Raw genomic sequence first — 26,759 nt, forward strand, 5'->3', positions numbered from 1 at the left:
AAATACTAGAATGGTCCTCATTAGAGCGCATGCCTTCGCCAAGGCTCAACAAGCCCCTTAAAATTCACCAACCTGCACCAGATTTCACACACTCATAGATATTAGTTCCCTAAATTCCTGTTTTTTTTTCTTTAATCCAGTAAATATTCGCTGGGAAATTTGTAAAAATGGTGAGGAGTAAGAAAAAAAACAATCCTGGATCCACCCCCTGATCCAGATCTGCACCGACATTTAAGGATTTCTTTCCTGACTCAATCCGCATCCTTCTACCTATTTTCTGGATAATCTGTCCAGTGATTTTTTGCATAATCTTGCTTAAAAACAAACAAATGGACAGGGGTGAAAACATAACCTCCTTGCTGGAGGTAATAAATCTCTCCTCTTGGTTCATTATTTTTCTGCAACTTGAGAATAGTTCTATGATTTAAAGACCAGATATGTTTGGTAAAACATTCAATATAATTGCATTTGAACTTAAAGCAAATTTGAGACCAAAGACAGTATTTCCATTGAATTCTGACTAGCTATAACCCATTTTCTGGATTTAAACTAAGATGTCCAAACCTTGACATACATTTGATTTTCAAACAAAAGATCTGTCGTCGGAACATACGGCGTTCAGGCCTTACCTCCCTTTGATGTACAACATAACAATTCCTAACTCTAACAAGAGCCATCGCTTGCCCTCCTCTCGCCCAGCTCGACCTCTTGTTACTGCAGTAATTCAATAGAGTCTCTCCTCCCATCGGGGTCTCTCACTAAAAGTGAGTTATGCAAGTTCTGGCTGAACCCCTGCTCTGGACTGGGGCCAGGAGATGTGGAGATGAGATAGCGTCAATCAACAGCAGTGAAACCACTTCAGCAGTGAGGTCACTTCCCAGTGGGCTGCTCCCCGACTTCCCTGCTGCTATTGGGCACAGGATTCAATACCGTAAATCTAATACTGAAGTTAAGAATATGGGACGAAAACAAATCACAAACCTGTGGATGTCTTTCCTCTATAGTCTGGTTTTGTTGTTTTGTATGCAAAGCCATATGAAAATAAGTCGATCGCCCTCATATTTCTGAGCTGGATTCGTCTGAGCGAAATTTCCCAGACATCAAGTAATTTGCAAAAACTGCTGATGTATTAGTGATCAGGTCAAAGCTGCACAGGGAGGAAGCCAGAGAAGCAGATGCTGCAGCAACAGAAGCTACAATTCACTTCCAATCAGATCTCGTGCCAGCAGCAGAATGGAAGGAGCCAGAAGAAGCATCTCCTGGAATTAAGACGTCGTACCAAAACGATGACCGAACCTTTTTCGAAAGGCGCATCTGCCCGCTGGAATACTACACAGCTCATTCGCGGCTGACACACGTAAAGAGACAGGGTGAAGACGTACAAGTAAATTATTCAAAGATCATATTGTCATAACCCCTAGCTCTGTGATAAATTAATCATATGTGGATTTGGGGTATTAGTATAAATACAGGCACACAAATATATATTTAGACCATTTACTCAATAGGAAACAGAATACTGAAAACTCTTGGACGTGGAACAGGTGATCTGTCTACCAGTGATATGAGGTTGGACGCAGAGCAAAGGAAGGAAGAATCTGTTTCGAGTTGTGCCAACAGATGAAATAAAACAGTCTTCAGCAGAATATTCTGAAGTTCCATTGTACTTACCTTTTGTTAGGAGAAATCGTTATTTAAAATGGTAAATCTTGAATAAGATGAAAAAAAGGATGTTGACAGGACCAAATTCAACATCAACTATAAGCCTGGAAGGCGAGGTTCATTTTGAAGTACGGGCGTGCGACTCACCTTCTTGGTCTTGACGGTGGATTGGCAGCAGTCTCCTCCGTCGTAGTTGCAGAAGGCTCTGTTGTTGACCGAGTCACAGTAGTTGTCTCCCATGAATGGCTAAGCAAGAGAGACAACGAGTGAGACAAAAACAATGCCACCTTTTATATTACCTCCCTGATGGATGATAATAGTTAAAAGGTGAATGACTGTAAAAGGAAAAGGATTATGAGATGTTTCCTCCTTAGCTCTTTGGGACCTTTTAGAGGTCTCTGAGTGGATTTGCTGATGAGTCCTGATACATAAAATGTCCCTGATCTTTCAATGTGACCTTGTGAGACCCTTTAGTGGGCCAGACCCATAACTCAAAGTGAGGACACCATAAACAATCCACAGCACAAAACACTCCAATAAGTTGATTTACTGGGTTTGGTCCCCACCCTCCACATGGGTTAGCAATCATGTTATCCACTTGGCCTAAACTGAGCAGGTAATATCAATCTGGAGGAGAGACAGCTTTAGCACCTGATCACAGCTGTACAGATTTGACTTAATGGTAATAAATCAGTTAATATGTCAAATTACAGCAAGTTAGTGGAGCTCTGCTGAACTTTCAATAATCAGGTGAGCAGCTCTTTGTGCAGCAGCAGTTGCGAGGCTTCGCAAAAGCTGCAACCAGCATCACCACTGGCCAAGCAAACAGACCATTGACCATGCACTGGAGCATTCTAATGAGCCACAGCATCTTTTATAGCAACATCATTTTAATATGCTAACAACCACCTGTGCATCACTTGCGGGTGTGTCCTCTGAACGTTTTTTTCTCGGAAAAAGAAAGAAATTAAATTCACAATAACCCGTAGAAAGAAACTTGGAACTGAAGTCTTAGCTCTCCCTGAAAATATGCTAGATCTGTAAATCCAAATTTTCTGATCAATATTCACAGGCTGGTCTGCGTGATTCATTTGTAAAGCATCGGCCAATCCACTGGCCACAGTGAGTAAATCTTTTTTGCCTCCACACTTTTTAAATTTAAGATCAAGAGGGGTGGAAGAATTTAAGTATTAAAGTCGTGTGTGTGACGGATGAGATTACATAAATACAAAGAAGACAATATAAATCAGTTTGAGCGCTTACCTCACATCCTTTGATACAGTGAAGCAATTCTGGGTGTGGATACCACTTCATCCCCATTGTACAGACTATGTTCTGCAAAATGAGACAAAAACGAGGTGGAGTTAATTAAATGAACACTGATTCTTTCAAAATCCTATTTCCCTAACATGCAGCTTTGAATGGCTTCAATAATTCAGCTCACAAAACCCTTACAAGAATCGCTGGGTTCTTCTAGCCACACATGCACACGCCTAAGACAGTGAAATACAGCAGTTATCAACAGGGCTCATGTGCTACACATGGTCGCTTTCGTTTTGAAGCCTTTTTTGATTTACACTGACCTTTCTCCACCTCAGAGAAAAGCAGAATAAATTGATTTTGACAAGATATAACTTGACACAAAATTGGGTTTTTATACCTAAGTCATTGCCCAAGGTGGGCAAAGAACTGAGAGCTAGAGAGAGAGAGAGAGATAGAAAGAAGGAGGGAAAGAGCGCCGTGCTCTCAAATATCTTTGCAGAATGTGTGGAATCCCATCCTGTTCTCCTACTGCGCTTTTCCTTGTAACGCAACAGAAAACATTTGTGCTCAGGGGAAGGAAGGAAGCAGCGCTATGCATGAAGAAATGTGATCATAAAGGCAAATACTCTGTAGGTACATGACAACCCATACTGTGAGATGACTTTGCATGTGTCTCCAAGCTCTGTGACCACGTCTTCTTAAAGTGTGTAGGGGCAGGTCTACGTATATATGAGTCTACTTTAGCGAGAGTGCAGCGAAAGTTGTTGTTTACAGCATTAATTTGCGTGTCCAGACTTGGATAGCAGTGTGCACGATCAAATGTGCCAAGGGACTGGCTGACCTCGGATGGTTCCTCTCTCAGACCCCCTGTGTCCCAATATCTCACAAATTTGACGTGCTTTTCCTTTATTGCTGCAAACTAAGGTATTTTTCATTTCAGTGCAGTCAGCAAATCAATGCAACACAACAAAAAAAAGAGGAAAAGAAAAAGAAGATGGGATTGAAGGTAGAGAGAAAGAACAACAAAGCATCCAAGGACAGCAGAAGTAACAGCGGGAGGCTATGAATTTGCTGTGTGTGGGTGCACGTGTGTTCAGTAGTGAGGCCCATGATCCGATTGTATTAAATACATATATGATCCTATTTGGCCTCTGGGGGTGAAACTTTTTGCAACTACTCTACTTTTCATGCTCTCGTTCTACTGTCCTGCTATGATGATGTCATCCCGAAACTCCTTCTCTTCCCCTCTTTCTCATTTTCTCTCTCCCCTCCCTCTCCCAGCAAGGCCATAAATCATGATAATCCATGATGGTGGCCTGGCTTCACCCCTCACCACGTATGGGATCCTCACCCCTCTGAAGCCTCCCCGGGGCGCTGATACCACATAAAAATAGATCCCTATCTCAGCGCCACCACAGACGAGGTTGTGTCATATAGAAAATGACAAATTCCGCAGCGAGCCCAACAGTGTAATTTGGCTGATAAGGGGGAGGGAGGGGTGCCAGGGGGGTGCAGAATCGTTAGATTAAAAAAAAAAAACGAAGGGGAGGAGGTGTAGGTAGGAAAAGGCAGGGGAGGATTCTAAGTGGGTCACGCTAAGAACCGAAATACAACTAGTTTAAAGGCAATAAATCAACATCACTTAGAAAGGTGGGCAGCATTAACCTCCAGCTCGGCAAAGTAGAACTGAGAAGTGCATTTCAGGTCAGGCTTTCTCTTTCAGATACAATATGAAGAATCCCATCCTAGAGGGGGCTTGAGAAGAGTATTACGTCGTGTACTCCTACTAAGTCCACTCCTGCTCTGACCACAGCTGCCATGAATGAGCTCTTTTCCATCACGACAACATCCTCCCATTCTTGTTTCAGCGTATCATCATGTTATCTTCTTGATATATATCGGCCATCTGTTCCGCTAAGCCTTCACACACAACAAGTCCTGTTGCATTTCTTTGTTTTCCTCTGGTAGAATTTACCCAGCAATCAAGTTGGTCTTTAAAATTAAGGGTAAACTACAAATGTTACGTCCTACAAATGATTGTGTTCACTGGAAAAGGTGCATTAGAGTCAGACATAGTGATAGAGGGCGCACGCTACCCACACGAACCCCCTCCCCTGCCTCCTCACCCCACTTGGAACGCTGACCCCACTCGCCATCCTCTCTTTCTTTTCTGTGACCCCCAATAGCGTCGGCTCGGGTCGCGAGCTGCAACTGAGCTCAAATCGTATCAATTTCACGAATCCATGAAAAACAGATCGTTCCGTGTCCACGTGGCCCCCAACCTCCCCCACCCCCCCCCTCTCCCCCAGCAGCCACCACAAAAAAAGCTGCTGACTCAGGGTGACTGATACAAAAACAAAAGGAGTTGTGGGTGGGTTTGGGGGGGGGGGAGGAAAGAAAATACAGTGAAAAATACAATGTGTTCCCTTTTCTTCTTCTCTGGTTACAAAACTTGAGTTGGTGAGATCCTCCTCTGACTCGACAGCTGAAGATAGCTGACAAAAATAATCAAGTTAGATGGGTGGGGTCAGAGGAGGATCTTTACCTACTTCACACACACACACACACACACACACACACACACACACACACACACACACACACACACACACACACACACATATTCCCTCCTCACCTCCTGACCCCACCCATCAAGCTTCATAATCCCAAATGACAGATGTGTGAGTGACAAGGTGCACCGTTCAGTGCTCCATGACCTCAGTCCCCATAACCTTTAACCTTCATGTTTTCCTATCTGCCAGTTAGCGTCAAAGGTTGATTATTATTGATTATTGATGATTAGCAATTTGATAAGGCTGGCCAAACTGGTATAAGTGTGTGTGTGTGTGTGTGTGTGTGTGTGTGTGTGTGTGTGTATGTCTGTCTGTCTGTGTGTGTGTTTTTTTGCAGTGTGTTCACTGAAATGTGACGCTGACGACCGGGATGCAAAAGGTCAGCGGCATGTCTCCACCCTTTCGAATCAAAAATAGAAAATTACAGATGTTTGAAGGGTTGCCATGCTGCTAAAACAAACATTGGCATGGCACCGGGCACAAAAAGACCCAGGATGTTATATGTGAAATTCCCGACAGAGAGATGTGGATCGCAGAACTTTGTGAAGTGCGTCTGTCAGCACTGTGAGGCCGACACAAACACACCTTGACCTTGTGTGGGTTCCTCCAGTGCTCTCTGAGCACGCTGTCCACCGTCATGTTGCTAGGGAGGATCACCACGTCGTTGTTACTCTCTCGGCAGCTCAGCTCACACTCCTCACCTGCGTTAACGGGTGACCAAGAAGGAGACAGAAAAACGAGAGCAATAAAAGTACAGCGAGAGTCACACACATTTCAGAAGACATGTCCATACCTGTTCCCTCTGTCCGTTTTCAAATTATTACATGATTTATGTAACTGTGGTTCAGACCTTGTGTTCCCTTTCATTCAAAATAAATTAACTTGACTGTAAACAGTGCAAACTGAAAAGGAATGAGTCATGTGAACAATGAATAATAAGAGCAGACTCAACAAAAGCTGTCTGTAACACAAACAATAAAATAAAACATCAACAGCAATAAAACTGAATTGTCGTTACATAACAGTAAGGTTGTGTGTACACACCTATGCCATGTCCTCGCTTGCATGAGTACTGAAGGCTGTAATGGAGGTTTTGAGGTAAAGAACATTGGCCTTTGCTGTGAGCGCACAGGCGGAACGACCCTGTCCAGTTTCCATCCTTCCTACAGCGGATTACATTGGATGCTGCGCCCTGAAAATAACATATTGACAGACAAACAATTACACACACAAACACACTCGGACTGACACACAAACACTGGCAGGCCAAGGACACTGAGATGGCATCCCGTTGCAAACGGGGGAAATATAATCCAATTTTTATCAGGCATCTAACCCACAACGCCTGAAAGGCAGAACAGATTAAAAGGTGTATACATTTCAAAAGTCTGTGGGAGCCGGACTATTCTGGAAATCAATAGCGATCTAATTAGCATGGCGTCAAATTGAGTGGGGCTGAGGGAGACAGGGAGAGAAACAGACAAGTCTGAAGAGACAGCGAGGGGAGAAGAAGAACCAGATACAAGAGGGAGTGTATTCGTGTAAAAATAGATGTTTACTTATTGATTCCTTAATTTAGCATCTTATCTTTAGCTATCATATGTATATTATATGTTATGTGACGGATACATGTTTATAATGTGTCTGATATAATTTAAACCAATACTATAATATATATAATTTCTGCATTGTGGAGGGTCTTGGTGCAGAAACTGTTTGAAAATGGACCAAATTCATAACGAATACAAAGAAGAGAGAAAAAGAGAGAAAGTCTGCTTATCATACACATGAGAAAAAGAGGACAAATACAAAGGTAAAGCAAGAATAGAAAGAGAGGAAAGAGATGGACAGACCTGCTTGCATGGACCGTGCAGCAGCCTCACCGTATGGGCAGAGCCTCCTGTGGCGGCGAGAGCGGTATTACCGGCAGGGTCAGTGCAGTTGAGTCTGCAGACACTGTCGAAGTGGAAGCCGTCGGTGCAGTGATAGGAGCCGTGGAAGATCGGAGGCGGGGGGTCACAAGTCACGGGCTCGCACGCCCCCTCTAGCCAGCTGCCGTCCTCAGTGCACTGACGCTTAAATGCACGCCTGAAGACAGAAAAGCTTAATTTAGCTCTTAACTTCACCTGGGAACTTTGTGACGGGGAAAATAGCAAATTCTTTCTTTACCTCTTGGGTTTGTTGGTGACATGGTAGCCGGGCCTGCACTTGTACTTGCACAGGGTGCCCACTTTGAGGCCCGTCTCGTTGCAGCGCTTGGTTTGCAGCACAGCGTTCGGCACAGGAGGGGGGGCAGGGCAGCGGAGCTCACAGAGGGCCTCCGGGAAGGACCACAGACCGTCCTCTAGGCAGGTAAGAGTGTTGTTGGTTCCTGTGAGGAAGAAAAGAAAAGGGTCAGCAAATTGGATAAGGATAATTAAAAGGATTTCAAAAACTAGATGAACAGAATATGAAATGTACAGTTGTAGAAAGTGTCTGGAAAGAAAATGAATAAAACAAAAATTTTGTAATGCTTACACTCACAACCCATTGCTCGCACTCAAATAGCGCTTGCCTGTGCTTAGATTTGCTCTGCTTGTGCTCAAATTGTGTGCTTGCACTATTTTGTGGCTTGCATAGTTTTCCTGCGCTCCAGGTTAAATTCTCCACATGAAACATCGAACAGATTAGTTGCACAAAAAATCCAAGTGCAGAAGAATGAATCCAAGCGGGCAAATCAGAGAGAATACGGTGAGCACAAGCAGAGCAGATCTAAACACAATCAGGGGCTATAAGGGTACAAGCATAAGGCTTTGAGTGAAAGCATCACAACATCTGAATGTGAACTGAAGAAGCACTGCTCTCAAACTGTAAGGCCGTGCTCTTGGATACAGATAGGACTCCCCCCCCTACACACACACACGCCCACGCTCCACTCTGCATCTCACCTACAAGCTGGGCAGGTTCTCTACACCTAAAGGTGATCCTCCTGCCGTAGGTCGTGCCCTCGGGGAAGTCGAAGTGGGCAGGATGAACGTGGTACTTGTCCGGCACGCCACAGTCCACCGGCTCACATGAGACCTGTTTGTTCCACTTCCCGTTTGCACAGGTTATAGTCACTGAAGAGTCCGACTGGAAAATAAGACCAAATATTAAGTGAGTGACGGAAGGAGACAGATAAATGGATTCTGAATCAAGCTGTAAACATTAGTATGCATTGCTATAAACCCTCTTCCTCACACCTATGGGACACACATCAACATGGATGTTTACATAGAAAATGACGATTCAGCACCCACTTCGACAAGTGTCTAATCAGGGTGGAACCTTGCAGAGCTTGGCTTACTGTGTGTCTGAAAGCCTCACAGGCTTCACAGCAGCTCAAGTAACTGCTGATGGCAAGTGTGAGGTCGAGTCATGGCGCTCAGACAGCTGATATCTAACAACTGCTCTATCCGGACTAACACAAAACAGATTTGGATCTTCTGCAGCTGGAATAGCACCCAGTGTGGATTCATCCTCTTTTCCAAGAAGGTGGAAATATTCATGGGTGAGTTGACATGTTGGACGTATGAATTTTATACCCAACCTTAAAATTACAAATATCAGGTAATGCCATATAAGCAGTTTGGTTGTTGGGTGGGAAAACAGGGCGATGGGGTCAAACTTTACAGTTGACATTGAAGTGGCTCATGTCCTCTGCTTCTCTGATTTGTGATTGACAGCAGCTACTCTTCAGTGGCCTGACGACAGTGAAAACCAGAATTGCTGCACTGTGGTTGTATGCCTCCGCCAGCCGGTGCATTTTCTCTCACATATTTCTACATCCTTTTTTTCCAGATTCATATGAGATCACCGTGACCTTTGATCACTGAAACATATTCACTTTATCTTAAGATCTTAGCCCGAGGGACAACTGATCAAAAGTTGAAGAAATTCCCTCAGGCAGTCTTGAACCATCACATTCAAGAGGCCAAAATTGAATCAGTTAATCAGGGAGTCAAAGTTAATTCTACAGGATGTGATGAAATTCCCTACAAGCTGTCCTAACATATCACATTCATGGGGAAGAAGGGTCATTGTGACCTTGACCTTTGACCTCCAAGAAACACAATCTAATCAGTTAATCTTTGAGTCCAAGTTAACATTTGTACCAAATTTGAAGGCATTCCCTTAAGCTGATCGTAAGATATTATGTTCAAGAGAAACATGAACATTCTCCGTGACCTTAACCTTTGGCTACCAAAAGGAAATCCAAGTTCACGTGCATGTTTATACGAAATGTGACAGAACTCCCTTGATCCCGAGATGATGCATTCACAAGGCAAAAAAACTTACTTTGAGGCCACCTTGACCTTTGGCTACCAAAATCAAGTGAGTTAAATCTTGACTCCAAGTGAATATTTGTAGTCTCTGTCGGAGTCGGTTTCCTCCTCACTCCTCTTACTTGCGCTCACTTTACACTTTAACAATAAACACCATCACTAATCACAAGTTATTATGACACAAACAGGACTGACGTTAACTTTGTGTTTGTTTGTTCCGCTCTAGAGTTTATGGGACACATGTTTAACCACAAGAAAGGCACAGTCCGCCATCAGGGTTAAAGTGAGCGGAACGATCTGGAGTCGTGATCCGACATCAGGGATTAATAACTGAATACATGTGATTATCAGTGACAAGCAGACACACACTCCTGCAGACAGAAGAGTTATTTCCGCAACGCTGTGCTTTAAGTCAATTGTTGCAGAAGAAGCGACGCCCCGTTTGTCAAGGAACACAAATATGAATTCAGCAGGTTTTTATAGAGATGATGAGGATAAAAGGGCGACGCAGTTATTAAATACATTTTGTCAATGCATTAGTAAATTAAATTGCTGTCAATCTTAAATTTGTATTAACATTTTCTCGGACGGCCGGTCTTTAGATGGTCTGAAGAAGTTGGAACATATTGATGAATTCCAAATTCGTGTATCAATCGTTCGTACACACTGTTTAAGCACAGATATGTGCGTACACACTGTTTGTGAATGAGGCCCGTTTGCCTCTAGCCAGTGGCTATCGCCGGCGCGGACGCATAAAACCACTTTCAGTGTTTGTTCTTGTGTAAGGCCTTCTTACATAGTCGGGTCTACAAAGCGCGTTCTGTGCGATTGGGTCCTTACATGTAGTTGGAATGTGGGAGGAAACTGAAGAACCCAGAGGAAATCCACACATGGAGAGAACATGCAAAAATCCCCCTGACAAGGCCAGGAGGCAAAGCCAGCAGTGGCAACGCCACTCTAATATATGACTACTGAAGACAAGCTAAAGTCTATGGCACGATATAAGATTTAATACGACAGATTAACATCCCTTCATTTCCCAGTATGGATCTATTACAGAGAATAATCCTCCATTAGAAACAGCAGCCATTCAGGTTACTGCTGAAAGAGGTACGACCTGGCAAGAGATTTGACTGAGATCTGCCAGGGCTGTGTGACTTCCATTGATATTTTGAGTGTGTGTGTGTGTGTGTGTGTGTGTTGGTATGTAACCATTGACACAGAGTCATGAGAAGATTAATAATAGCATTTAAAGGAGACATATTATGCTCATATTAATAATTTCAATTTGGGTTATTACTTGAATTCGGGTGATTACATTCTCTAATGTTCAGAAAGCACATCTCCTCAAACCATCCGTTGCTGCAGCTCCTGTTTTCAGCCTCTGTCTGAAACGCTTGATTTTAGCGCTTGTATCTTTAAGGCCCCCCTAGTTAAGCTCGGTCTTTCTGATTGGCCTGTGGTTTCTTTTACTGCATACTTTGGGCTTTTTAACTTTGCAGAACTTTAACATACACACAAAAAAACATACAACACAGTAAACCAAAGAAAAGCATCTCTTCATGTCTTCTGTAAGGACACAACATTCGCTGGCATATATCTTTTCTAACTTTCATTTCATGTTATTTCACTGGATATTATCATAACATGACTTCTTAATAAGCAGAAGAGCAGCAATCACAATCTTTCCAAAATAGCAATTTCTTGTTCTTGACTTTTACTTCAGCGAAAGAAAAAAAATAATCCTGATCTGCGATTCATCTCCGATTAGAAATAGCTCTGATTCCTGTAAATTTTTTGGGCTACGATGTGTGATATTTGAGACGAGACTCTGATGGGAAGCCACTGCATCATAACCTCAACTGTTTTCATCCTCTTCCATCGAACAGCAACATGTCACACGAGGGGAATGATTAAAGAGAGCCAAGAAATCTCACAACAAAAGCATGTGAGAGCTCAATCATTGTTGACTTTTCCTCCTCAGACCCAAAAAATAAAAAGGGGGAAACCTGTTTTCACCCTGAAACACATTCTACTCTCCCTGTTTTGGTTGACTTTTTAATTACACACATCTTTTTTTTTTATACCGAGAGTGGCCAATTTTAAGGCCACACAAGCAGAAGTCAGTTAGCGTTACATATCTATGGCTTCATAAACGTCTCTCCCTCCTCATGTATTTCTATCTTTCATCTTCTTCTAATTATGTGATACTGCATAACAGTATCAGGTTCCCTCAAAAATAAATAAGCTCCTTTCATATTTGGATATCCAACAAAGTAACATATGCATCGCATGCGAGCGCCTGCAGAAAAATAACCGGGTTGTAGAGTTGAATGAGTCAGGCCCGATGAGAGGCTGTGAACAAAGTCTGAATGGAGGCAATGTGGAAAGATCAATTTGGTGTTAATATGCCGACTGTAAATATGTGTGTAGAAAGAATGTTAAATAAGTTAGTGAGATTAGGAAAACGCATGCTGAGTTGCATATTTTCCCCGATCTGAAAACGGTGCATCCCTAGACGAATACTTTCTACTTTTACGGACGTGTGCCATGAGCCGGGTGCAAATAGGCTTGTGCGCTATCACATGTGTGAATGTGTGGGAAATGTCCTTCCTCTAAAGAATTTACAGCTGACTATTTCTCTTCTAGTAGCTACTTTAACAACTTTTGGCTACTCTGCCTAATTCGAGCCAGGCGGACAAATGAACCGACAGACTGACGGTCTCTTCCATCAACTGAGGGGTTCGCCTCAGCTCAGATGGCACACATAAGCATAAAGCACATACAAAATATACAGCAGTACAGTATAGAACCGTATAGTAAGCCATACATTGATAGGAAGATTTATTGCTTTAAAACTGTGGAATTAAGTATAATTTATTAGTGTCTACTCCTCGTGGAAAAAGCTTTTTTTGGGTCTGTTTTGTAGGAAAATAATTTGCTTTGCCTAGAAAAAGAGAGGTTTTATTTTGCCGAGAATACATTTTCTGGTTTTAGCACTCAGCAGTTCCACAACTGGGCAAAGAAATGTGTTCGGAGCAGTAACATGCGGCGCGCTGATACTGGGAATCTGACAGTACTCAGAAGCATGCTTCTACGCAGAGACAATTCGGGGAGGGTTTCTTATTATTTATTCCTTTTTAAATGATAACCACATTTGCCTGAGCAGAGCGAAATTCAAACCTACTTGTGTTACAAATCACAATGTGAGAGTTTTTGCTTTTTTCAAAAGGGGAGAATTATAAAAAGTGTGAATGCAAATTTATGAAAATGTACACATGCTTTCTATCAGCAGACGTGGAGCACCGGGGTCGACTGTAAAGGTTGTTGTAAAACTCCTCACTGCAGAGCAACGCGCCAACATTTGCATTCAAGTGCTCGTCCGGAGAATCAAATCCTAACTCAGCAACTTGAGGAGCAACAGGATGAAAACGTTGAAGAGCTCCTGTGTGTGTGCTCTAAAAAACAGGATTACAATTCACAGCATTCACCCAAGTTTGGCTTATAGGCTTAAGAGGGTGAAGACCAGGGCAGGTGTTATCTGCTGCATGTGGCACCATCACCACACAATGGAACTTAAACAGGAAAAAGCTGGATGCCCCTCCGTAACCCCTCTGCACTCGGGGTGAGGAGGTTGAACGAAGCTTTCAGAAGAAGCCCGATCTGCTCTGTAAAACAGTATTTTGTATGAAATACTCTCAACTACATGACAAGTCTCAAGTTTTTTTTTAAATATATCTCTCAAACAGCTACATGCATCTTCAGGACTAATCAATAGTTTGATCGGATCTAATTTGCATTAATTAGCATCCCGGCAGCATTGGAAACAACCTTGTCCTCTGGTTCTGATTTGCATGCTGCTTAACTCTGTGATTGGTGCTGACAAGTATTTGACATTTACCAAATGAAATCAGGGATGAAAACAACAATCTCTTATGTTCGTCCATCATCTATACTGTTTATCCTTTTGAGGGTCGCCGGGGGAGCTGGAGCCAATCCCAGCCGAGCCGGAGTTTAAAACCAGGACACGAAGCTTCATGTGTGTTTTGTTTGTGTCTTTTGTTGGATTTTATTCTACTGCTTTCCTTTTACAATGGCAACAAAGGCTTTCAAATATATTTTATGCTATTCTATGCTAATCGCTGTTAGCTACGGTCATATGACATATGCACTGTCCTGAATATGGACCAGGCACATAAAGTCTGTGCAGCTTTCTACTTCCTGTCTGGGCTGGTGGGAATGTTACCTACATAATCATTCATATTTGTCCTTTGCATTAGACCCATCTAGCGGCAGAGTAGCTCCTCCTGACTGAGGCCAGCTCTCAGGCCAAAGCCTTGATGAAGGTCAAAGGAAGCTAACGCATGCATCTCCCACAGAAAAGCCACGTACGGATGAGGACAACCACGTTTATGACAATGAATGAAACAAAATGTGAAATCGGAGTTTCAAAGTTTCTCAATGGGCAAACGCACAGAAAGAGAAGTTGAGGACCCAGCATTTGAGCGTCCGCAGAACATGCACATAAAACCCTGTCTCCGGCCTTTTTCAATGCCAGCACTTAGTGTTTCCTCACCGCTTCCCACAGAGAGAGAGAGAGAGAGAGAGAGAGAGAGAGAGAGAGAGAGAGAGAGAGAGAGAGAGAGAGAGAGAGAGAGAGAGAGAGAGAGAGAGAGAGAGAGAGAGAGAGAGAGAGAGAGAGAGAGAGAGAGAGAGAGAGAGAAAACAGGCAGCAATAAAACAGATATATACAAGCAAGTGAGGGAAAAGCAGATTTGTTCTGAAGATACTGCTGCAGCCCTCGGAGAAGGTGGCGTTCCCAGAACCACTCTGACATCACCGAAAACCCAAATGTAATTGGCTAATGAAAGGAGACAAGATTGTGCCCCACGCTGCACTTTTCAACCTTGGTGTGGAGGTTTGGGACTTTGTGCGGCTGCAAAAAGAACAGGATAAATAAATAAAGTGTTGCGTGTCGTGACTTCTTTACGTTTTTGTTGAGAAACGTTGGAGGAAGAGGAGGCACAGATCCCTTTGCTATTGACCTTTTGATTCATACAGCACTTTTCCTTTATTAGATTTGTCCTACAATGTGTTTCTTTCATATCTTTATTGTCCTATTTGTTCACTTGTGTCCTGCAAGTGTCGTCTACCACCAGATTCTGTCGTTGGCAGCAATACCACTTCCGACCCCCACTGCCCCTGGAGGGATATGCAACCAGTGAAATATTTTTCCAGAGAATCATTTCACTGGTCGGAGATAAAAGACTTGACTTTGGACCAACACGCTAATAAAAGAAGGCACTCCTGGTATGGTAATTATAACCATAACTCAGTCTTTACAGAGAGTTTGCATCATCATCATCATCATCTGTTTAACCGGTGGCACATCGGCTGAGCGCGGTGATTTACTTGCTCGCTGACCTCACGCAGCAGATTTTGGCATCTCGGTTTGCTTCGCTTCATCCGAATGAATATGCAGTGCGAGGTTTGAATGATGTAGTCCATCATTTTGATCAGCCCACAAAGGAACTTAGTTGCAAACAACTTATCGTTTCCATAAACTTGGGGTAAATTACACGAAGAAAGTCGCTGTGCGAAATGCTGCAATCCAGTGCGTTTGCTAAATGAAAGCCACATGGGCAGTTTAGCGGGGCAAAGGTCACTGAACACAAAATGAGAATCAAAAAAATCAAAAAAACATTTGATATCTCGCCATCCAATAAAGAAAATGACACAATTATGTAATTATATTTTACAACGTATAATGATGTTTGTAAAAATGCGGGGCGCGTCCGTCATTTGAATTAACTGCAAAACGCCAATTTCATATCAATCCAGCAGAACTGACCTGATATCTTTTAATGGATGGATGCAAAAACTATATTCATGAATAACGGGTCCTCTAAGTACCTTTGAACTGCCAGTCATCATTTGTGGCGAACCCCTCAAACCTTGTGGCAAATCCCTTTTTTTGGCACAGCCAGACTTGTTCTTTCCCGTCCCCCGTTCACCCCCCCTTCTCTGTACTTTCCCGCCTCTCCCTCCCTGAAAAGCATAATTTATCACTTAATGAGCTGACATTGATGAATAGCCACCTAGTGCACTGTCAGTCAAAATCTAATGCAATTAGAAGTCTGGGCAGACTCAGCGGAGAACTATTCTGATAGAGTTTGAAGATACGCAGGACATGTGCATGAACGTCCGCTTTTGTTTTTACGAATCTGCTCTTGAAAGAAACATGTGTCTAAATACTGTTTGTTCATCAACAACCTTTTTGTTTCTACGACTAAGACAAGATGGCGAACATCGTTAGACAGTAAGCGCCAAAAAAGGTGAGACAAAAATATAGATTTAGATATAGATTGTTTCGTTGGTTGGTTTGTTTATGAGCAAGATTACGAAAAAAGGACAGGATGGGTTATCTCGAAACTTGGAATCCAGGAATAAATGTATTCACTTTCCTTAACATTGCTTTTGGTGATGCCTCATGGAAAAAAATCTGGCATGCTAAGGGGACAGATATATTTAAATCTGTGCAGTTTGTTTTAGATCCAAATAAAAATCAGGATCTGATAGATTTAAATGTGGTTTCATAAGGAGACTGTTGGGTTCCAATACAGTTTTTCCCAGTAGCAGTTTGGTGCCTGTGCTTCGTGCTTCATTTCAGGACTACGTCCAGCAGCGAGCACAAAAACGATCTTAATGTTGTGATTGATCCGTGTGTTTTGGACTTCGTCAAGAGCTGCAGCCACTGAACATTATTGAAGCCATAAAATGGATAAACACCGATCTGCCACAACATTAAAACAGTAACAGATTGTGATACTGTGGCAGATCAGTGTACAGCCCAGGCACTTTTTTTTCCACACTGAAAAAACAAAATTTACATCGTTCTTTGAACTCCTCATCTCTCTGTGGAAGCATTAATAGATTGTCTTGCGGACTACTTTACAGAGCCACGGAGGAGGATAAAGTGTTTATGTGGCCTTTACAGCAGCTTGGCCCCAATCCACAAGGTTTACGATATGGTGTCAACTCCCCCCGTTTGTTTGTTTACTTGTGGCGTGCATTCGGCCGTTTGTGTATCACATCTATGTTCAGTTTACGCATTGGGGACGGTCGACACTTTAATGTATGTGCATGAGTTGGTATCAATATGGAAGCATTTAATGTGCGCTGCTGTGCTGATAGCGGTAGCAAAACTCTGCCCTTTAACAGGGACTTCAATGTGTGCAGAATGAGCAGGGAGGGAGGGAGGAAGGGAGGGAGGGATCGAGCGAGCGAGGGAGGGAGGGAGTGGACACTATGCGGTGATGTCATCGTCCCAGTGGAGCAGCGATACAAAGTGACTGTTTGAGGTGATGGTGCGGCATGCTCAGCAAGAGACTAAACACTCTTATGTCTCTGCTTGTTCTGGAGATGTGTCGCGTGTGCATGCTTGTGTGTGCACGCTTTTGTGCGTGTGCATGTGCTTGTTTGCGTGTGCTTGTTTGTGTGTACACGTGTGTGTGTGTGTGCATGTGTGAGGAGGAGGAGGAGGAGGAGGAGGAGGAGGAGGAGGAGGAGGAGGAGGAGGAGGAGGAGGAGGAGGAGGAGGAGGAGGAGGAGGGAAAGGTGGAGGAGGATGGGGAGGAGGAGGAGGCTGGGGCATCTCCACTCCTCAGTGCAGCACGTATCTACCTGGATGTCCATGATGTCATCCTCCCAGGAGGCTCGCCTTGCCGAGCCTGGCTTCTGCAGGTGGCAAAATAAAACGCAGCGACAGGGAGGAGAGCAGAGAGAGCACCTCTCTTGTGGCCACTTGTGTACTCGAGTTCGCATCAGTGCGTGTTCATATGTGCGTTCACAGATTTGTGTTTGCACGCATCTTTCCCGTATGCTGCAGAGATGCTTTTGCACTTTGCATGTGTACATTTATGCAACCGCGTGCCCCCTTTAAGCTCTGAGCGCTTTAACTGCCCGTGCACATTTGAAAACATGTGTGTAGCAGTGCGCCTACCTGGCTCTTGATGATGTCATCGTCCTGGTGGACTTGCAGGACGTAGCCAGAGTTGCAGAATATGGTGCAGCGGTCCCCGTTGTAGAAGTGGCGACCAGTGCTACTGCACTTGAGCTCTGCATTGCGGATTAAAGGTTCCTGGCAGTCAATGGCTTCGCAGGAATAATGTACACAACTATGAGGGAGTGTGTGTGTTTGGGGAAAGAGGGAGAGAGAGAAAGAGAGAGAAATAAGGTAAAAAACACATTCAAAGTTACAACCAACACTGCAGAGCGTACACGGTCACACGTCTGCTCACAAAGTCAACAACATCCATCCATCAATGACTGTTTAACATATCAAATCAATAAACCACATGGAGAAAAGATTGCCGTGTTTGCTGCGTGCGCATGACAGGAGGGACGGCCACGTGCACGACAGAGATGGACAGGATGTATGACGTGCAGGCTACAGTGGCAGCGCTCGGCCACAGCCTCGTGTTGGTAGCCTGATGGAGAAGGCATTTAATGCTCCTGGAATGTTTGGATGCCCAAGGCACCTTTTTTACAACAGTCCACATTCTACAGTATAGGGTTACCTTAGAAAGAAAGAGGGAGAGAGAGGGATGGAGAGAATGAGGGAAAGAAGGTGAGAGAGAGAGGATGTAAGAAAATACAGGTCTGGAGAAACATTGTTAAACTCACTCCTGCACAAATGGAATCTCTATTTTGCTCCCTACGTCCAGTTGTTTCCCTGCTTCTGTTCAGACTTTTACTTATAAACCTTAACTGTGGTGTATTATCCCTCGTGTCCGACTTCACTGGTGCTAGAAGGCACTTAAGCAAAGCAGTAAACGAACTCTCAGTAAAATTCGAAGCCCATAATCAAAACAGTCGTCTTGACAGGATGCTGAGCCGAGCAGGTGAAGAGCGTTTATCAGGCCCGAGAGCAGCCGCGCCGTACGTGCAGGGTTTCTGAGGACAGACCAGGGAAGCCTGTGGACACTTTGGCTTGGAACAAAATCTCCTTGTGGTTTTTCTGCTAGTCACTTTGGAATTTCTGACATAAATTACAATTAACCACCTGGAAAACTTTCCTCCTCCGCTGCACATGAGAACTACTGTATACAGCACAATAAAACAGTATGTGAAGAATAGAAAAGCAGAGGGAGAGCAGAGCAGAAAAAAAAGATCCTGTGCAAGCTTAAAAAAAAACCTGTGGAAGTCCTGGTGTGGAAAGAAAATAAAATGTGAGTTTTAAGGGAGGAAAAAAGGTGTGAAAAGGGACAAAAGGGAAAACATATATATGCACTTGCTTGCAGACGAGTAACATAAGACTGAGTCATGTTAATAGCTCCTGTTGTTAACAACTTAGGGAAAAGGGGATGTGGTGTTTTGTGGCGGCACAAGTATTACGGGAAATGTGCCGCTCGGCCCAGGAGAAAGAGAGAGGGAACGCGGGAGCAGGAGGCACAGAAAGGGGAGACGTGAGAAGGAGGAGATGGCAAACAGCGCAAGAGGGAAAGGGAGATGAGGTGAAAGTAAAGGATGGGACGAAAGCGCGGATGATGGATATGATTAAGGGGGGAAGAGGAGGCGGAGGAGTTGAGATGGGATGGAGTGGGAATACAGGAAGGGAAGAAGGAGCGGGGGGAGAAGAAAAAAACATAGAGTGGAGATAAGGAAAATTTGGAAAGTCAACTGGATGTAGACGACAAAATGCAGATGATGAATTGGACTTGATCAAAGAAAAAAGAATATGTGATCTATGACAGGGAGAGCCAGGATTCTGTCCAGATGCAAAGACAGCCCGGTGAAAAACAACCGATCACACGACCATATTATGAAACTGGGCTTGTAGCGTGTGTGAGTCCAACCCGTCTGGAGATAAATGGACATGTCTCCTTGACTTTCCATCACATAAACATGATCTTATTCAAGAGCCTCTGGATATTAGATAAAGTGGAGAAAAAAGGAAAGGGGAGAAAGCGAGATCTCGGAGGGAGCAACTAGTCTGTGTTAGTCGGAGAGTGTGTGTGTGTGTGTGTGTGTGTGTGTGTGTGTGTGTGTGTGTGTGTGTGTGTGTGTGTGTGTGTGTGTGTGTGTGTGTGTGTGTGTGTGTGTGTGTGTGTGTGTGTGTCTGGGTTTGTGTGTCTGAGCTGTACCGAAGCAATTTCCTGGCTTATGCAGATACACAATAGTTTTAATCTATTTAGGTGCTCTTGGATGTCTCACTGGCACACAACAAAAGCCACAAACTGCTCTATCTCCCCACACAGACCCCCCGACCATGCACTCTTTTGTGTATTGTGCTGTTTATTAGTGCATTCCATGTTGAAAGAGCTGAGGGAGCGTCGTCAGTACGAACCGTCTCATGCATGACAGTGGTGTGGAAATTGGTAAATTGTGACTCCTTCTGCGCGCCCGTGTGTGTGTGTGTGTGGTCTGGTTGTGTTTGTGAGGACAGGCTTGATGGTCTGTAGTTAAAATTAACAGTGCAGGAGACTCCAAATAGTCAGTTAACAGCTAAATAGGTGTTAATTGTCTTGGTGGCATTGCCAACAGCTCTTACAGATGTCATCAAAAATTAAAGGAGCTTTTTACAGACAGCCGGGGGGGTCAATTTGATCGTCTTTTATTTTCTGGCTCGGGCGCTGCAGCATTTTTCATCACGCAAGAAATGTCCAAATATAAAATACTGCCAGACACTGAGCATCACCTTTAAATCCTGATCGACAGTTTATTTATTTAACTTTCTGCTTAGAGCTCCGACCATCGCAGCCGACAACCTCAGCATAGTTTTAAAGGGATACAGAAACTATTACGGGAGAAACATGTGTACTTTGGCAGGACTTTTCAAAGGGATATTTTTAAGCACTCGTGTGCACTTCAGCCAATACAAAGGAAGGTAAACAAGATTAGTGCTGGAGGCAGCGAGGCTGCACTAATGTTGGAAATTCGCAGACCTCAGCAGGCGGTCCAAACTGATTGTAAATTTAAAGTGATATTATGATCGTTACCTTGAAACTTTTACTGTTACAGTTCAGCTGTAACTTTGGGCCGACATCTGACATCACGCAGCTTGTTGGCTGCATTACCGAACACAAGACCCGCGAATACACAGAGATACACACACAGCTCGGAGAATGTTTTGTCTCTGGTTTTAGCGTGAACGGTACACTTGACTCGCAACATGTGTGTATGTAGAGTAACTCTGCTAATAAGGTTTTGGAGAAGAAATGTTGTGTTTGAGGTCAATATTAATAAACTTTGATTAAACAGGCAGAAAGTGCTCTTTAGCAGCTGCAGCTGGGACAACAGCGACAACAAGTGATTCTCCAGTTCAGGGTTCTACGTACTGAGTCTTCACCAAACTTTCAGTAAACAGGTGAACAGCTCTTTGTGCAGCAGCGGGGGTGCAGCCTCATCACCACAGATCAAGCAAACAGCCCATTCCAAAAAGTTTAGAACGGGAATTGCATCAGTTTGTTTGAATCATCTGTGTAAGCATATCTGTGTGTGTGTGTGTGTGTGTGTGAGCCTCATTTAAGTCTCATGCGAACACCAGGGTTCCATTTCCCATACATTCCCCCGTCTCACCTCTGTCCTGTGGGGTTGTAGATCTCATTGCTCTGGCAACCACTTATCGTGATGGGGTCAAAGGACTGGAAGGAGCGCAGACCTACACCCGAGATGGCAACGAGGCGAGAAGCGAACATGACCACGATGGCCTTGGTGTGGTAGAAGGCCACTGACAGGTCGTGGCTCACGGGGATCACCAGGGGGTTGGTGCGGCAGCTGAGGCGCCACTCCCCTGTGGGATAGGTGTTGATAGTATAATACACATTACAGAAGGGAAACACAAGCACTTAAGGGGGGGGTTAGGTGTCTTATTCTGCATCAGTCTGCCCAGCGAGTCGGGTCAAGGCTCAACCCGATCTAAAGACTCACCCAGACTGTGGATGCCCTCCTTAGTGTCCACAAGCTGGACCGTGATGTTACATTGAGTCTGGTCAATGTAGCTCGTCCCATCAGCAGCCAGGTGTATGATCACCGCTGCCGCCACCATGGGATGAGAGAAGTAGGCCTGAGTGAAGAATACGGGTAAAGTTAAGCGCAACATTTTAATACTCGAAATTGGTTCCTCAGTGCTACCTGCAGGTATTCATATTTGCATTTGAGTACTATCAAGATCTGGATGTTTCGTTTACTTTCTTTCCCGATTTGAATGATATTTCAGTTCTGAATGTAACTATGTATTTCTGAATATAAAAAACAAAGTGATGACACAGTGAAATCGTCCTAGAAGAATGTCACCGTGTTTATCTGAAGTATTCTGCCTGACTCGGAAGGATTCCTCTTTTTATGTTGGCATGCCCCTTTAAATTACTGTCATTGGGCCGTCCTTTTAACAACTAAGACTTCCCAGTGAAAATCAGGCGTTTTGGATAGAATGAATCATTGAAACCATAAAATCCGAGGACCATTAATCATGAGGACCTCTTTACAAAGCAATAAAACTCCCCATTAATATTGATCCTTTTATTTATTTTTCGTGACAGGTACTGTAAAATAAAACCAATGACAGAAGGTCAGGGGTTAGGGTTAGCTGTAGAAACGGTGACATATGCCAAGGCTTCACAAGAGCAGAACCAATATGGACTAATACAGACAACACTGATGTTAAGACTGGAAGACAGAATAACACAGGATCTACAGCTGGTCTGTAAGATCTAGTATATATCACTTAGCCCTCTTACGTTGCATCAACATGAGGTGACAGCATAACTTAAGTTTGACTATTACAGCTATAATAATATAATAATATAATAATGGCAAAATGGAACCCTATAACCTTCACCTACCCCTTACATATACCCCAAACTCTAACCCAACTGGTTGATAAGTGCATTTCTTCAAATACCAGAGCACTGCAACAAAATGCAAAGTTCTTTTTCGATACCGCCTGAACCATATTTAATGGATCTGCAGTACGTCTCACCTTGAGCCAGTAGCTGGGATATCCCCAGGGCGAGTCATGGGCGTCGCGGCACGGGAACCACGCGTACTGGGACACGCCGTCGGACAGATCGAACACCTTGGACTGACACGTCTGAGGAAACATTTAAGAAAAGGAAGAAGAAAGTTTGTTATTTTTGTTTGTATTTTTCCAGATAGAATTATTATTCTTTTTAATTTATAGTACGTTTGCATAATGTCGCTTGTGTACAGACGAAGAGACAAATGTAAGATAGGAATAGGGAACACTTTGGCAGAAAGTGCTCATGGTACGACATCTAAGGTTTTCTAAACTTGCAGAACACCGTGTGATCCCCTGAGTCTGACTTTTGTACCTTATTTCATGAAATATACAGGAATAGATAGATTATGCTGACAATGGTGTAAGTACCTTTGTTCTATCTAATTATTCCATCTAACAGGCGATTACACTCGGAGATGCTCTGTTCCTATCGTTGACATTACGATCTCTGAGGAGCTCCCACCTTTCTTTCACTTTACTTGTCTTTCATCAGAATCCGACTCAAAGTTAGAGAGAGGAACATAAAGTTCAGAAGGCAGCACGCTCAAATTCTGTTGAAGTCAGATATTTTGTAAAAGTTAAATTGGCTATTTAGTTAAGTGCCGTGTGTCTTACATACATCTATATTAAACCTCGCAATTGGTTACAGTCGTGCACTTTGGACAATTATGCGACATCTCTTTTTCCACAACTGTTCTGCTGTGTGTCAGCTGTTTGGGCTGACGTGTGTGGCTGATTTCACATGACACTGCTCTTCTTCTGAATCTCGCTCACACCAACCTCTGCTGTTATAGACGAACAAGGTGCTTGGGTTTTGAAACCCAAGAGTTTCTAGGATTCTTTCTTGTGCCTCTATTGTCACACAGCGGCACAGCTTTACCTTAGCTTTATTTGTTGCATGATTGAAAGTAACAGGCAAACTAAATTATGTATTAACCTTAATACAAACGGCTGCTTTTGTTGCAGAGTACACAGACCCAGAGAAGCACATGCGAGTTGAATAGAATAATCAGAATGTACCATAAAGCGGCTTAATACTTCTAAAAAGGAGAAATAATATAATACCCAGGATGTAATGACGAAAGAACAATGACGTTTAATCTGAGAAAATATGTATTAATAGTGCATAGATAAACTGTAATAAGTCCATTAATAAAACAATATATTACAGTATGTAACCACTGATAAATATTTATCAAGCTCAATTTATCAATCACAGCTAAACACATAAAGAATGATGACTGGCAGCCGAACGTCTCACCTTACCACTCCGTCACCCTATCAGAAAGAGTGACAACAGCAGGGCTTTAAGAGTAAAGCGAATAGAACTCGATATAAATCTATTATATACAGTCATCATTAATCCTATGATGACAGAGTCCCCTCCTTATTCTGGGGCTCGCCCAAAAAGTCATCTCTCATCTCCGGCCGGGTCCAAACTCCAACGCCAGAACTCTTAAGAGATAAGATGATATCATGTTGCAATGCTACGCTATAGCTGCTGTACCTGTAAGAGCATATTTTAAAATCTCACTAACTATTTATGACCTTTTTAGCCCCTCTGCTGCCTTCATTTCTCAGATGGAACCCTCTGACCTGAACCTAAAGCAAACTCAGAACCCCTCTATTAAAAACTCTCTAAACGCACTTCAACGGGAAGGCTTTTCTTCTTTAATCTCATTTCTATTTATATCATAGTTTTATGACTTTTTTTATCTTGTTCAATAATCAATATGTTTTAGAAAATGATCTACGATAATAACAATAATAATAATATGGTTATTATTATTATTATTGCTTAAAGTACCCCCTCCAGGATTTTTATCTCACACATTATCTCCTCATAAACTATGCTGGCATGATATTCTGCATTAAGACAGAAAAAGAAAAGCAATGGGTGGTGAAAGGTTACCAAGCAGATAAACACCGACAGAGGGGAGAGAGGGCAGATGCCCAAGGGCGACGAGTTTCGCCCGTTTGCCCTGAGCCGGTGAAATGAGACACCGGTAACATGAGAATTTTGCTGGGGAGGCTGCTGTTAGATTCCTGCCACCGTGGAAATCTGGCCAGACCAGCTATCTGTCCATATATCTGTCCCCTGGATCTGTTGACGTGACCTTTTTCTGCCGAGAGCTGAAGTGGCACAAATGCAAAAAATGCAGGTGAGAAACACCTGAGGTCAGTTTGCCATGAGTCTTTAGCCCCGGTTGAGCAGACGCATTCTCCCTCACGTGACCTCAGATTTCCGCGTAGACAGCAAACAGAGTCGTTTGCTACATTTTAATTAACAAACACAGCAACAAATTTAGATTTCAATTCGTTTTCATTTCACTCAAGCAAGCGTTTAATGCTTTCCAGCCCATCGCTTTCTTTGGACCAGACAAATAAAACTAAAAACCCACGCCTCTCTGTGTGACTCTCCCCGACTGGATGACTTAATTAACCAATATGCTTTGGAGCGACTGTGGGTCTGCTAATGACTCCGAGTCGAGAGGAGCTGTTTCCATTGCTAACCCTTCGCTGGCGTGGCAGGTGACAAAACCATTTCCATGTGCAAACTGATGACTTATTCATGTAAACACAGGTGGCACCGCAGCTACACCTCCCTCCACACCCCTCCTTCTCTCACCCTTTCCCTCCCCCTCATCTCCTGGTGTGTTTTTCTAACAACCTACCGTTTGAGACAGACAAACACTGCTTGGCATGCCAAAACCCTTGGCCCGGAGCAAACACCCCCCACAAAGCATCACACCAGTAGGAGGTAATTCACAAGTCTCCCCGTGGCGCGTACACTTCCTCCAACCTCCACACAATGCAATGGCAAGAGCCGAATCCCTCCATGTTAGCTGTTTAACTGTGTTGTATTATTATTTTATTTTCTCCATTTATCCATTCGTGCATATTTTCTGAAAATACTACCGATGGGAAACAAAAATGGTGAAAAGTTAGACCAACGTGGAGCTGTTACTGACTTTGGGTGTTTACAACTTTTGCTTTCACAGTAGTCAAGTTGCCAGGAAGCGGATGCCTCATCATTTCCAAATGTCTTCATTTTCATCTATACTGCTATATTTTGCAAACTAAAACGAGGCCTGCAGCGTTTATGAAGTGTGGACGACAGTGAAGCGTTTGGAAATTAAAATGGAGAAGTGTGGATGAAGCCATGGAGAAAAACAAGGCATGTTTTTGGACTGCAGGAGGAAGGAGGAGGAGGAGAAACGTAAACAGGCACTGGGAGAAAGTTCTGGATTCAAACCCACGACCGTCTTTACGTGATTTGATAGTTCTACCAACTGCATCTTTTTTTTCAAAGACCTTTCGTCTCTCCTCTCTCACCCCGCCCACTCTCGCTCCTGACAGCTTCTTCATGCGTGTGGTTAAAGTCCATTTTCAGCTGTGTTTGGTATTCCCATTACTTTGGCTCCTGTTTGATCAGAAACATCTTAGTTTCCGACATAAATCAAAAGGCTCAGGTCCATGATCTCAAACACCGAACACATATTTTATTAGAACTTCACATACTTCAGCATCTTAGGCCCGGTTCAGTGCCTGTTATTAACATTTGTCTCGGGTCATTCGATCACCAGTGAACACCTCTTAGTTCCCCAGTCCGCACCTGGAATTAGAATTTATCCCCAACTGTGTCTCAAGCGTCCAATTGTGATCAGGTCTCACTGCGCCGCTCTATGTGCAAACACACACGCACGTCATTTCTGTTCGCAAAGATCAAATGATGTTGTTTCTACTCGGTCTGAATATGGCACGGGGGCTGTTAATGTGTCAGCGTGTGTGTGTGTGTGTGTGTGAGAGGGAGGGAGGGAGGGAGGGAGAGTGGATACGGGAGGGGCGGAGATCATTGCGATTCAAAGAGTTTTAAGATTTTGCTCATTTGAAATAGTAAAAGAAATAGACAATGTCATTACTGTGGCCCGAGGT

General features: G+C 43.5%; 1 protein-coding gene across 1 annotated transcript in view; it reads right to left on the reverse strand.

Moving 5' to 3' along the window:
• pappaa (pregnancy-associated plasma protein A, pappalysin 1a) overlaps positions 1-26,759 on the reverse strand; it is an 85,959-nt gene that overhangs the window by 9,519 nt on the left and 49,681 nt on the right. The window contains exons 11-21 of the mRNA XM_061078401.1: positions 22,785-22,895; positions 21,734-21,869; positions 21,383-21,596; positions 17,805-17,979; positions 8,426-8,609; positions 7,668-7,869; positions 7,382-7,586; positions 6,543-6,690; positions 6,084-6,199; positions 2,926-2,997; positions 1,810-1,908 (exon numbers count right to left, since the gene is read on the reverse strand). Coding sequence (XP_060934384.1) covers positions 1,810-1,908; positions 2,926-2,997; positions 6,084-6,199; positions 6,543-6,690; positions 7,382-7,586; positions 7,668-7,869; positions 8,426-8,609; positions 17,805-17,979; positions 21,383-21,596; positions 21,734-21,869; positions 22,785-22,895 — 1,662 coding nt within the window. The remainder of the gene's footprint in view (positions 1-1,809; positions 1,909-2,925; positions 2,998-6,083; positions 6,200-6,542; positions 6,691-7,381; positions 7,587-7,667; positions 7,870-8,425; positions 8,610-17,804; positions 17,980-21,382; positions 21,597-21,733; positions 21,870-22,784; positions 22,896-26,759) is intronic.

The sequence above is a fragment of the Limanda limanda genome, chromosome 1, assembly GCF_963576545.1.
Source record: "Limanda limanda chromosome 1, fLimLim1.1, whole genome shotgun sequence".
NCBI lineage: Eukaryota > Metazoa > Chordata > Actinopteri > Pleuronectiformes > Pleuronectidae > Limanda > Limanda limanda.